We start from the raw sequence: 14,409 nt of genomic DNA on the forward strand, positions 1-14,409 counted from the left end.
GATAGGTTACAAAAGCATTTATTCTGTAACTCACTTTCATGTCACCTGTATGACTTTTTCTTTTTTGGAAAATAAGATCTTTTGAGTTTTTATTTATTGACCCATACCATGAGTGAGAACTTTTGGATAAACTATCCCTTTAATACACTCCCTTTTATTAATTTTTTAAATAATTTATTTTGTTAGTTTAGCCGTTGAGTCAGCATGTTTGTTTAATTTCACTAAACTATACTCAGTTGTTTTCTCGTTGTGAGGGAAAGAATTTAATAATGCTTATGCTGGCTCCATTTTTACGCTGCCTGAGGGCAGAAAAGAGGCAGCAGTGCAAAAAATAGATGATTGTGTAAACATCAAAGTGTATCACCTTTTCTTTGTCTCCGTCTGAGCTATATTAATAGTACATATATTAATACAGTGCAAGAAATTGAGAGTGAGTGAGAGAGAGACAAAAATAAATGGAGACCAGAATCGCTTGGCACTGCAATGTGGAGGTCTACAGGAAACCCAAGCCAGTGCCAGTCCTCTCTATGCCTAGTGCCAGGGCCTGTTGGCAGTCTAGCAGGAGAATTTTGCTCTCTTTCCCACCTCATTCCTCCTGTGCTCAGTAATCTGTCCATATGGGGAAAGCTGCTGAAAATGGTTCAGGTGCCCGTAAAGCCCTCCAGATATTTGATGCAGAGATACAAATGTGTCTATAACATGATAGTTTCTGCTGTCAGATAATTTTTTTAATCTAGCTAGATCTATGCGAAGGGATTGACATTTTGTATTACCTGTAGCCGGTTCTTAACCTGGCATTTTTGTTCTCACATGAGCACATATTTAATAATTCATACAAATAAATGTGTATGGCTATATATAGCATTTTCCCCATTTCTCCTTGTCTAAAAACAAACAAACTTGGATCTAAATCAAATCTGTAAACCTTTCCTTTCTCATTTTTTTTTTGTAGTGGGAAGAAGTGAGTGGCTACGATGAGAATATGAACACCATTCGTACCTATCAGGTGTGTAATGTCTTCGTTGCCAACCAAAATAACTGGGTGCGCACCAAGTACATCCGCCGAAGAGGTGCTCAACGCATTCATGTGGAGATGAAGTTCTCAGTACGAGACTGCAGCAGCATCCCAAAAGTCCCTGGTTCCTGCAAGGAAACTTTCAACCTCTACTACTATGAATCAGACTCCGACACGGCCACCAAAGTCTTTCCCCCATGGATGGAAAACCCTTGGATCAAGGTGGATACCATTGCGGCCGATGAGAGCTTCTCGCAAGTAGACCTGGGCGGACGCGTGATGAAGATTAACACAGAGGTTCGCAGTTTCGGCCCCGTCTCCCGTAACGGTTTCTACCTAGCCTTCCAGGACTACGGCGGATGCATGTCGCTTATCGCCGTGCGAGTGTTCTACCGGAAGTGCCCTCGCACCATCCGCAACGGAGCGATATTTCAGGAGACGCTTTCGGGAGCAGAGAGCACCTCACTGGTGGCGGCGAGGGGAGTGTGCGTCCCTAATGCCGAGGAGGTCGACGTTCCCATTAAACTGTACTGTAATGGAGATGGAGAGTGGATGGTCCCTATCGGCCGCTGTATGTGTAAAGCAGGGCACGAGGCTGTGGAGAATGGAACTGTTTGCAAAGGTAAGCATGCTTTTCTGCTAATGTGTATTGGTCTTGTCATGTTACACAAAACTCTTCATTTTTTGGTCACAGCTGCTACTGACCCTAAAAAGCAGAAAAGTATTTGTTTGCTTGTCTGTGTGTTCTGGTTAGCTGTCATCTTTTCAGCACATTATTCTTGTAGTCTCACATGCTACAAGAAAACAAAATGTCAGTATATTTTAAGGCTTGTTCTCAGAGAGTATATTTTGGCAACACCCCATTGGCAACATTATTGTTTTAAGCATTACTAACACAATATTGGCTTTATGCCATAGCAAATGCTATAAGAAAAAAAATGACAACATTTTTTTTAAAAACTATTATTATAATTATAAATAATTAAAATAATTGCAATTATTAAAATGTTATAATTTAAGATATATTCTGTGAAAATATGTCTCACACCAAGGACAATAACTATAATGATAAAGATATAGTTTTAAAAATAGTTCTAAATGTAAAAGAATAGCACACCACAACTATAACAATATTGTTGGATTCATTTTCACAAGTATTTTTTTCCAGCTGATGAATAATAAAAACATTGACAGCCATTCAGAATTCATCTGTTTTAAAGAGCTTGAGCATTTAAAGAGGCAGACAACATAACAACAGCCCTTGCTTATAATAAACAAAATTAAATTGTGTGTTGGTGTGGATGCTAACATAGTAATCGTTATAGTCATCTTTATAATTATCGTTCTTGGTGTGACTGGGCCTTTTAGGCTAATCTGCGCAATTTTTCGTTGTTAAATTAATCATATTTTAAGGATTTTTAGATGTTTGTATTGTATTTTTTGTGTGTAAATGACCTACAAGCTACAGCATGTGTTTCCTACTAAGCTGAAGCTCTAGAAATGGCCCGCTGTTGATGTTGTGGTTTCACTGTGATATCCCAGGCAACTCAAACATGTTGATGTGGGTAGTATGGCTGTTTTTTTCCCTTTCACAGTATCCCTGTGCAGCATCAATGTAAGCTGGCCCTTTCACAGCGTGTAAGCGTATTGATCGTTTCTTATCCAAACCCCAGTGCTCCTCTCCTTCAGCCTACCTCACCTGTAATTCAACTCGCTCTACAGTGGGAGCTCTCGTTTCGCCCGACGGCGGGCCCTGTTCCCACGGCAACGACAGCCTTCAGACAGGCTCCACGCTGACACAGACGACACAATAAAACGCCCACCTGTGTTTCAGACCCCCCCTCTCGCACCCACTCACACAGACAGACACACACATACTCGCTCAGCCTCTTCATGAGCCTGGCTGTAATTACCACCCCGGCTCCCCGTCTAGTCCAGGATGAGCTGTGATGATAGCCGCTCATTGCAGGCACTAGCAGGGCGGCACTCTGCCGATATGCATTCAATGACAGTTAATGAGTACGGTCACAATCCTTGCACAGGAGCACCTGCCGATAAATCGTCTAGCAGTCTACTTTAAATTGAAGAGCTGACATAATTATACACATTTGCTTGTTTTTGATCTTCATGTTCTTTACTGCATGCTATGGATTTTAATATTTCAAGAGTCTGCTTGGAATTGAGGTATCTCTATAAACACCTGGGATTAAAAACCATACAATTGTGAAAGACAAATGGAGAGGCTCAAAGTCAAATCAAACAAGCTATAAAAAGGTACTTGTTAAAGCCTTTCACATCACACTGTCAGTGTTTTGCTGAAAGACTGTTAGTCCGACTCCTAACAGAGAGAATAATGATCCTAATCACTGAGCATTTAGCTTATATTCATAAAGCATTCATGAATATTAATTCATTGAGGAATATTTCATAATATTTTTCGACAGCAGGGCCTGATTGCAAGTGAGAGAGTGCTAATGTCATAAAATTTCATAATCCCATGAGGTAAATGTTAATGAGGCGCTAGAACTGACCTTGGATCAGCACTCTTAAGGCTAGAGAAAACTATGACAGAGCATTTGATGATTAGCACTGCCTATGTTTTGAGGGTGTGAAAATGGCTAGATTTGAAAGGAATAGAGCTAATTATTTTCTGAAAACACAACTGTCTCAACTTTAGGATGGTTGAATGGATACATTTTTTTATATGCATTTATTTATTTCTTAAATATATTAACAATTTATAGCAGTAAATCTTACAATTTATTAGTACAGAAATGATCATTAACCATTATTATTAATAAATTGTAAAAGTATTACATGCAAAGTTAAACCTAAAATGTTACTGAATTAGACAGACATATGGATAGATAGATAGATAGATAGATAGATAGATAGATAGATAGATAGATAGATAGATAGATAGATAGATAGATAGATAGATAGATAGATAGATAGATAGATAGATAGATAGATAGATAGATAGATAGATAGATAGATAGGTAAGTAGATTTATTATGAAAATAGTTTATTGATGGTGGTTGTCTGTTCTATACATAAGCGGTTTTGATCGAGGTCTGCCTTCAATTCATTGAGCCATTTATCTCTCTGGCAGGGGAAAGCTGATACCGCTGCGTGAGACAATGTCAGGACTGTGGTCAGTGTTCGGGGGATGGGTTGATGCAAGAAAGAAGGGCTTTTAACTGCTGAGAGTTGGGCGTAATGAATTGATTTGTGAAAGATGTTTTCGCCGGGATGCTGTGGTATCCGCTTACGTTCTTGGTTCCAAGAGGTCAGAAGATCTGCAGATGAAAGATCTGTCTCACAGCAACTTTCACAACTCCACTAACACTTTATGCAGCAGACACCTCGCTACGAACAAGCGTGTAATTATGCATGTTTCAATTAAGTCTTCTCCAGCACTTTCAACAGATAATGATTCTTCACAATGACGTCTGTCAAAATATTGACAACATACCAATTTATTTATGCTTGTGATGGCATTAGCTTCTTGTCAGAAAATTGAGATCGTTTTACCAACAATATTAAATTTCCTCCCAGGGAGGCGATTTAAGTTAATGAAGCAAGCCAGGTTTCTTTAGCAGAAATGCTCTTTATAAAGGCAGATCTGATTTTGTTTAGAGCTGCGTTAGACGTGGACCCAATCTCCGGAGATGCACAGGGTCTTGTTTGCAGAACCTTTTTCATTTGAAATGGTAGCAGAATACTCAGAAGGACATAAAAGGAGACATGTTCATGGTTAGGAGCTCTAGGTCCACAATCAATGCTCATATTTTTTCCAAATTGTAATCTGATCACACAGTCTATGGAACATGGGTTTAGAAGTGCAAACTATGGGAATATAATACTAACTGTAGAGAGCGTGTTGAATGTAGGCTACATTGCAAAAAAGTATCAATTAGTTGTTTTTAACTTGTTTTTCCTGTTAAAATATCTAAAAATTACTTTAAAACAAAATAAATTCACTTGAGAAGCAACACTGCATATTAATACTAATATTAAGATTTCAAAGAATATATCTTTAATATAAATGTATTTTTGTCTTACTGCAGTGACACCTTTTTCAGTAGTTAAATTTTTTACCTGGAAAACTGAAAATAAAATAAAATACAAAAATGCTAATTGAAAGTAGTATTTTTTGCAGTCTACTTCGACTAATACCCATTAGGCAAGAACATCAAATGAACACAAACAAATGCAACGGCACTGGGGGACTTCTTGCTGAAGGTATTTTAAGCTACATAGCATTGTTGATGAAAGACAAAGTGCTTGCTTTGGCAAAGCTGATTGAGTGCAGACCTTCCACCTGTTGAGAAGTTCTCATGAACTTGAGTCTGATGAAAGAGAGTGAGCAGGTTTTACAGTGGTAAGCATTACTCGTCTGTTCTTCAGGAATGTGGTTGTGTGATCCAGATCCATGAGTTTATTTATGGCTCTGCAACGATAGATACAGCAGTTTCCCATATGGAGAAATGTGTGTCTTTCTACAAGAGTGTTTCATTTAGGCTATGTTTAATTTATGTTATCTAAATTTTAGACATTATAAATAGGAAATCTCTCAAAGCTAAAATGCTACAACAGACAACACTTGAGGAGGACAAAACGTAAATAATAATGCTATGAATAATTTGCATCACTTATGTTTCCCACCACCACACTTTTGGGCTTGAATTAGTAGGAGACAGTGGAGCGGTGGCACATTCATAGAAGATTAAGGCTGAGGTTTGATGTAATCTTACAGTAATTCTCAATACCGTAAAATAAAAAAAGCTGAAGACAAACCATGTCCTGATGATATAGAGGTTGAGAAAAGGAGTAAAGGACAGTGTGTCCCTCTGGATTCCTGGTGCTGGAAGAAGTCATCATGATCCATAGGCACCACTGTGACTTCCTTTATTTCCCATGGAGCATCTGCTTTTAATGATAGCTCTAATTGGCTAACAGCAAACATGGGGCACTGCAATGCTTATGGTCAGCCTGAAATCCCAGGGGTTCATGAAGCTAAACAAACAATTTTCCCATCATCATCTTTCAGCCCTCCATGTTTAAAGGAAGGGCTTTGCAGGTAGGAGACCATGTTTGGGATTTTGTTCCTTGAAGTTTTGAAATTAAAGTTTATTTTAAGAATAAAAATTAAATTAATATATATATATATATATATATATATATATATATATATATATATATATAGCCTATATATACAGTATATATATATATATATATACTTTTTCATTTATACCATGTTATGTTAATATTTATTAGTAGTAATATTTATTATTATGTTCATATTTATTTGTAGTAAATAAAGAAATTAACACTAACCATGATTAGTAAATGCTGTAAAAGTATTGCAAAAAAAGTTTAACTTTATTGTCAAATGTTCTGTTGATAATGGTGCAAACGTCTCAGGTGTAATTGAGTATTTGCACTTTAAAATAAATAAAAATAAAATAAAATGTATACCGTTTGCCTAATGTGGATATAGACTTAATGCTGCAATTGTGATTGCTTGACCCATTGGGTTGTTGAATGAGCTTTTCTAGCTCTTTTTGAAATTATATATGAAAACTAAACCATAATTCAATTAATGTGCTGAAGGTTTGAAAAATAGATGAAAATCAATATTAGACACAGCTCTAATGCTCAATCTGTCCCAATAAAGTATTCAGTCAGAAGCTTTCATATAATCCCATGTTCATGGTTTATTGTAGTGCTGTTTCACTGAAGTGGCCTCTTACCACAGCCTCCCCTCAACACTTCATCAAGCAATTTTCTGCATTGATGGACACAAACATTTCAGAATAGCATGGCCGCAATGTAATGCAAACCTCTCAACTTTCTTTTCGGCCTTATTCCTCACCTATTGAGTATGTACAATACAGCCTTTTTAGCAGCAATTTTCAGACAGCTTCAATCCACATCTGACCCATGGCACGCTTTTATGGCTGAGCTCCTAACTGCTCTGCTCTTGCCAACCCTCCAGTCTGGGCTCTAATTGGGAAAGTAAAGAACATTAAGCAGTGAAATTAAACCCTCTCATACTGAGTTGTTCACTCTAGAGCCCAACACTGGGAGTGGGAGTGTGACAAAGAGCTCAAAGTGCTCTTGGTGACAGCAGACACACGGTAAAGCCAACAAGTCGAGTCCTTAGACTCGTCGCTTGCATGGCCAGAAAATAAAGATTCCTCTACGCTAGCCAAGGATTAGGATCACAAGTACCATAGGAGCTGTCTACCCACCTACCGAGACCCAGGGGAGTAGTGATACACTTTTATTTCATGTTGACTAGCCGTAATGGAGATTTCAGATCTTCCAGGTGTTGTTTTTTTTCCTGCTTGTTTTTTTTCTTTCTTCTGAAGCAGAATAAATGTAACTTTTCTGAAAGCTAAAGATATCTCCCCACTCACCCACCCACACTTACTCCTTTGAGGAACACTCGTCATTTTTCTCTCAACACATTCATCACTCCCTTGTAAGTGATAACGCCAAACTGAAACGACTGGGAACAGAGCTCAGGGAGCATGATGTGTTAACTTGTTCCACATGCATCTCCGAGCAGCCAGTCATTAGCTCACATGTCCACTGGGATTCTCGTTGTTGGAGTCCCATGATCCTCAGAGGCTGTAATCACTATTCTGTGGCATCTCTGATCATTTGAGGGATTTCTCACGCCTGTCTTTCTTTCAGGACACCTTATGAGTTTTCCGAGATGAAAATCGAAGGGTTAAGAGGTCTATGCTGATGGAACGGTTTCTTCAAGCACAACTATGCCGAGGTGGAAAAGAGGTTAGGGGCTTGATCTCCTTTAGAAGCCAGAATGTGGATGTTTTTTTCCAATCATACATGGGACCTCTCACAAACGCCAGAGATCTCTTTCATCTGTTTTGATTCATGCTCTGACCACTGAAAAGCCTAGACAGGATGCAGTATCAGTTCGTCACGGGTCGAAAGAAAAGAAACAGGGCATGTGTCTTCTGAAGAGCTACAAGTCTGTGCTAACCGCTGGCAAATAACGAACAAGGGGTTACAGAAAGCGGGGCATGTTTTGTCACAAATACCATTCGATTCTGGGGAAGAAATCAGGATCAAATAGCAGTACAGCTGTTGTGCCGCTACGACAGCAACTGGTGATGGATGAATAAAATTGACATGCAAGCCAATATGAATTGCAATTCTTTAACCTTGAGTGACATTTGAGGTTAGTGCAGGGTTAGGAATTTGATACACTTCAAGCCTTTTTCTGGAGATTTTGATAGATGGCTCTCATGCCGATGTGAGGCTAGGGCTACAATCTGTGTCACGCTGCGACTGTCTTTGCTGCAGGATTCCAGTTGTTCGCACTCTGTTGACCCCCAGCTATGCTCTGAAGGATATAGGCTACAAAGTGTGTCGTTTCCTGATCCGTCATATGACCTTACAAAGATCAATTATGCAATCTTGTTACACTAGGTTTTCTAAGGTTTTACTTCAGTTTGATGCGCTCCACATGTGGCTCAAGAGAACTTTAAAAGGTTGCATTCTTTCATTGTTATTTAAAAAAAAAATATATATATATTTTTTTTTCTTCTTAGCGGTGGTAAAAAATAACATGTATATTTATTTTTATTAGATTTTTTCTCTGGTGAAATACGATTCGTCATTGGGCGATTCTCACAACAGTGCAGTTGTGCTTAAAGCCACGTGTCTTTCAAGGAGTGCCTCTTTCCTTCATGGGGATAGATTTGCAGAGTAGTAATGGACTCTAAAATAAGAAACCGTTGCTGACAAAAGGTCTCCCTACATGATGTCTCCCGTCCCCTCTCATGGTGATTAAAGATTAAACAAGAAAGTGGGTGAAGGGCAGAAGATAAGAGCATGTGTTCACCCCTTGAATGGATCATCGGTAATGGATGCCTCACAGTTGGGCTGACGTACTGTGCTAATATCAGCTGTTAGCTCTTCGGACAATGCAGGTCTCCAAAGAGCTATTTTCCTAACCCTTCAATATTTTGTTGCCTAAAGTGCAGTGTAAAAGCTTTGGGAGCAAGGGATCAAAACGTAAAAGGCCAAAATTTGAAAAATAAAAGCATGCTATGAACAGTGTTAGTTGACTTTGAGTTGAATAGAGCTGAACTGTTGCTGCCAAATAGCATGAATGATAATAGAGAAACAAATGTTTCTCAGTAGTAGAATTCATATTATTGAATTGTTTGTTGGGATTGTTTGTTTGATGAGCCAGCACCTCTACAGAGCTTTGTTTGATAATCATGAATTGCATGATTCATCCAAGTAGTCGAAATTAAGACAGTCTAGTTTTTGGATTTGTCTGTGCTGAACTGCATGTTTTCTTACGGCTTTTCAGTTTGAAATTGAGCAGATTCACCTAAAGTCCTCCTCAGAAAAGTTTAGCTTAATCAAACCGTTAGAGATTACTGTCAGATGATTCCCAGTAGTATGCACCTTACACTATCACTCACCTGTGAAATGCACCACAGGTAGAGAGGACTTTCTTCCTTTTAGTTTTAGGACTTAACACTATTTGTGAATGTTTGATTTGAAGAATGTAAAGATTCGTACTGCAATCAGAAATGTGTCACAACCTAAAACATAATTTTGCATATCACATAACAAAAAAAAACGTTTGCACCTGTTTTTTTTAGTAGGCTTCAATTACGGCTAGGCTAGATAAAACATGACCAATGTTTTTTTTTTTTTTTTTTACATAAATTTATATTGCAATTTAGCTTCATAGTCAGTGATCAGCATACATTTAGTTGCTTTGACATTCTGATAACTCCTTTTGTGCATATTTAAATTATGCCAGGTTTGATGTCTATGATGTCTTCAGTGTCGTAAGCAAGCACAATTTGTAACGCGTTTGAAGTTGATGATAAATAATTAAAAACCAATGGCTGTTCAAATTCCAGCCAAATTTATACAAGCCTAAAAATTAAACATTTTGATTGCCCCAAGCACTGCAATGCAAATTACACAATCTAATGAGCTATTCTTAGACTCTGTGAACATCTAGAGCCTCACGCTGGGAGATGGATATCTTCTCACCACCGCTGTGCTAAATTTTTGTTTAGGAAATGGAGTTCATCTAGAGGATACCATCACATACTCACCTGCTGTTTGCTTGAAGATATATAAATCTAAATATGAAGTGAGTCTTCTTTGGACTCCATTTTAGAAGGGCTAAAGTAAATATACAGGAACTAATACAGGCCTCATTCTGAGCGAATTCTTGCCAAGTTCAACATTCTGCGGACACCAAATTCATCCCGTCCTGATCAATGATTTGTTTCTCACTTGTCTGTGGTTTTATTTGGCACACTTAGACAGTGTCCTCTTGAAGAGCACTTGTTTAATCACAGAAACTCTGTCGCCATTATAGACGTCGAGCTTTGCCTCATGCTGTGTTATTTTGGCTGTTTTGCACTTAAGAAGGCCTTTCAAGTGGCGTACTGTAGTTTAAAACATTGTTTCAGTCCTATACTTTCAGACAAATTTACTTGAGACGCGAATAGGCTAATTTTTGAGCCAAAAAAGAATACGCAATAATGAATACATGTGTTGTGTATAGACCAAATGAAATGCAGAGCTGTGTGGTCCATGCAGCATGTCTCTGTAGAGCATTCTTCTGCAGCAGTGTACATAATGAATAGCCTTGTGTGCCTAGTAAACTATAATTAAATAGGTAATCCCTCTTTCAGTTCCCTTCCAGAGTAATGATAAAACAAACACACTGCGCATAAATAAATGTAGCTAATCATTCATATATTTTTCTCTGTTTCTTTTCTTTTTTATGTTTGGATTTTCAATCTCTCCGCAGATTTTGGCCACACACTGAATTGAATTTCTTGGCTTGCTTGCAGACTTAGTACATCTGGCAACTCAAAGCATACGTGCCGGACATCATGGAGAAAACCGATGACTCTGGGTTTTCTTCAGCGTTAAAATCTTTTATATTTCGACCGGACTGAATTTGAATACACAGTAGGCTATATCTCCTTGCATGTGGAACAGAGGATGGTTAACTCTGTTCTCATGAAAAGGAACATTCCAAGACTAATACGATAATACCCGGTTTCTAATGATGGAATAGAATGTGGGGTGGTAAGTGAGGCCTGGACGATCTCCAATTATGAATAGTGGCCTTGTGGATACTGAGGTGCTTGGAGAGCTGCAGAATATGGGACATGAATCCTATAAGGAGGCCACATGATGGTGATGCTGGCTTGAAAACGTCCAACAGGTACCGCGTTGCTCGAGTCCACTGCGGAAGACCATAATTCCGTTGATGCAATATGAAACATATTGTACTTTGAGTTTCAAAGAAACCTGGATTTATTCAAAGGAAAATATATACAGTCTAAAATAAATGTGGATTGTGGTGAGAAAGTTGTACACGTTCGTTCACCAATATAGAAACATTTTGGATTGTGTATCTCCAGTCTCAGTCCTCAGAGGCACAGCCACAGTCTTTTCATTGACTGTCACATGCATATTGCTTCTGAAAGTAGAAGCTAATTTTTGTATTAGTCCACCAGGACTCAATATTATGTTTTTAAATTAAACGATTAAACAATATATTTAATAGCATTGTATATAATATATGGTTGGTCACTTTCAGATAGTCTCTTTCTATGTAAATGTAAATAAACTACATTGTGGACCAGATCTTATGACTGTAGCCACAGCAGGAAGTGAGCTATTCAGTATGATACTGTACTGTGTATCCATGCATGCTTATGACCGTATACGTATAATATGCATAGTCTGTTTTAGTCCAGTGTTATCAAATCAAGGCTACTGGCACTGTAGTGGTATGTGGGGAGGTTTGGGCAGGGCGAGGAGGCGCCTGTACGTGCTAGTTCTACCAGAAAGACTCGGGAGATAAATTGATATAACAGCGTATATTTATTAACAGCCCAGCAAGCATGAATTTATAAAGTTCTTTGGCGTAGGCCCCGTCCTTAGAGAGCAATGCGAGGGTAGCGGAATCTGCATATCCTGCCTGAAGACGAAGGCAGGGGCGCAGCCGACCCCCCCTGGAGGTTAAGGAAGGGACCATCCTGGTGGTGGTGGGGAGGATGAAGGGGAAGGTGCCATCTGGGTGGTGGTTGGGGAGGATGGAGGTACTTGGCAGCGTCAGCATCTGCGAACTCAGACGAATGTAAGTACCGATCTTTTATACTGTGAGTGTTAGCACGTGATTGGTTAGGAGAGAAGTAATACGTGGCACACTGATTGAGTCTTCCTGGCAGAACCTACGCTAAAGCTGTCATTTCTACCAGAAAGACTCGGGAGATAAATTGATATAACAGCGTATATTTATTAACAGCCCAGCAAGCATGAATTTATAAAGTTCTTTGGCGTAGGCCCCGTCCTTAGAGAGCAATGCGAGGGTAGCGGAATCTGCATATCCTGCCTGAAGACGAAGGCAGGGGCGCAGCCGACCCCCAAAGATAGGTGGAGGAATAATTCCACCGGGACGGAGCCCACCCCCAAAGAACTGAAAGTAAGTATACCCACCGGTCGAGCATCCTGCGGTTCCTGAAACGAGAAAGAGAAGTTAGAAAAATAACGTAATAAAAGCAATATAGTGGGTATATACTTTTTTTTTTTTTTTTTTTTTTTTTTTTTTATTAATAATGCATGGTTATGATGCCTATAGACACGGCCGCAATAGACCATTAGACCGTGATGGCTGTACGTGAACATGGTGAAACAGACAACATAGAGACGAGGTCCAATGGACCACACACAGAAGCCATAATAGCGCAAGGTCGAGATGACCACATAAAGACGAGGCCACGATGGACCACTTGACCACGATGGGCCGCACATAAAAGCCGATGAGGCGCCAGGTCATGATAGACCACATAAACACAAGGTCAGCTTGACCACAGGCCATGATAGACCACATAAACACGAGGTCAGCTTGACCACAGGCCATGATAGACCACATAGACACAAGGTCATGCTTGACCACAGGCCGGCTTCGACCACACGTAGTAAGGCCGCGATGGACCAACATACCTCAAGGGCACACACAGACAAGCCACATTGGCCACACAGCCATGATAGACCACATATAAGCAGGGCCACGATGGCCACGAGACCACGATGGGTCACACACAGGACAGGCCGCGATAGACCACACGGCCATTGGACCACATAAAACCGAGGCCGCGACGGGCCACAAGCCATGATGGCCGCATAAAGGACAAGGCCACAGTAGGCCACACGGCCATGGGAGACCACAGACACGAGACCGCTTAGGAGCCACAACGGCCGCTAATGCCACATAAATACAAACCTATAAGACAAGGCTACTAAGCCACACGAAACAGCGGCCGCGATGGACCGCACATAGGACAAGGCCATTGAGGCCACACGTAGACGGCTAAACAGACACGACCATAAGGCCACATGAAACCGAGACCTCTATAGGTCACTAGACCACGATGGGCCTTGGAGGACAAGGCCACAGTAGGCCACACGGCCATGGGAGACCACAGACACGAGACCGCTTAGGAGCCACAACGGCCGCTAATGCCACACAGAGACAAAGCCTATAAGACTAGGCAACTAAGCCACATGAAACCGAGGCCACGATGGGCCACAGACCACGATGGGCCACACGTAGGACAAGGCCACAATAGGCCACACGGCCATGATAGACCACACTGAACAAAGGCCGCGATGGGCCCGGCCACGAATGGCCACGCACAGGACAGGGCAGCAATGAGCTACGAGCCGCTAAAGGCCACACATAGACGGGCTAAACATAGACACGGCCGTAAAGCCACATGAAACCACGACCTCTAGAGATCACTAGACCACAATGGCCTTACAGGACAAGGCCACAGTAGGCCACTCGGCCATGGGAGACCACATAGACGAGACCGCTTAGGAGCCACAATGGCCGCTAATGCCACACAAAAGACAAGTTTCACGAGACAAGGCCGCTAGGCCACACGAACCAGGCCGCGATGGACCATGAGGACAAGGCCGCGATAGGCCACACTGACCGTGGCTATGACCGCCTACTTGGGACAAGACCGAGCTCAGCCACTAGGCCGAGAAGGATCACACAGAGACGAGAGACAGACTGAACAGCCACGCGGAACGGAGTTGCAACACATAGAGACAGACACAATATGGCTTATCAGATGATGTGAATAAGCTGCTGCTCGGTAAGTAAGTGATATGCAACCGAGACACCACCACCAGTATTTGCATGAGGATTTACCTGGATCGTTACTGGAGAGCTTGCTGAGCTTCAAGGATGATTTTAGAATCGGTTCTTATATAGGATTCGAACGCAGAGGAAGACCATCTTCCCATGATCTTAATGGCTGATGAAAAAACTCCTCGTTCAGCTGCTG

General features: G+C 40.7%; 1 protein-coding gene across 4 annotated transcripts in view; it reads left to right on the forward strand.

The window, feature by feature from the left end:
• Positions 1 to 14,409, forward strand: part of ephb2b (eph receptor B2b) — a 160,835-nt gene that overhangs the window by 84,044 nt on the left and 62,382 nt on the right. For all 4 annotated transcript variants that reach the window (XM_079596905.1, XM_079596903.1, XM_079596902.1 and 1 more), the window contains one exon: positions 953 to 1,637. In XM_079596905.1, coding sequence (XP_079453031.1) covers positions 953 to 1,637 — 685 coding nt within the window. The remainder of the gene's footprint in view (positions 1 to 952; positions 1,638 to 14,409) is intronic.

This window comes from Phoxinus phoxinus, assembly GCF_949152265.1.
Source record: "Phoxinus phoxinus genome assembly, chromosome: 22".
NCBI classification, from domain to species: Eukaryota; Metazoa; Chordata; class Actinopteri; order Cypriniformes; family Leuciscidae; genus Phoxinus; species Phoxinus phoxinus.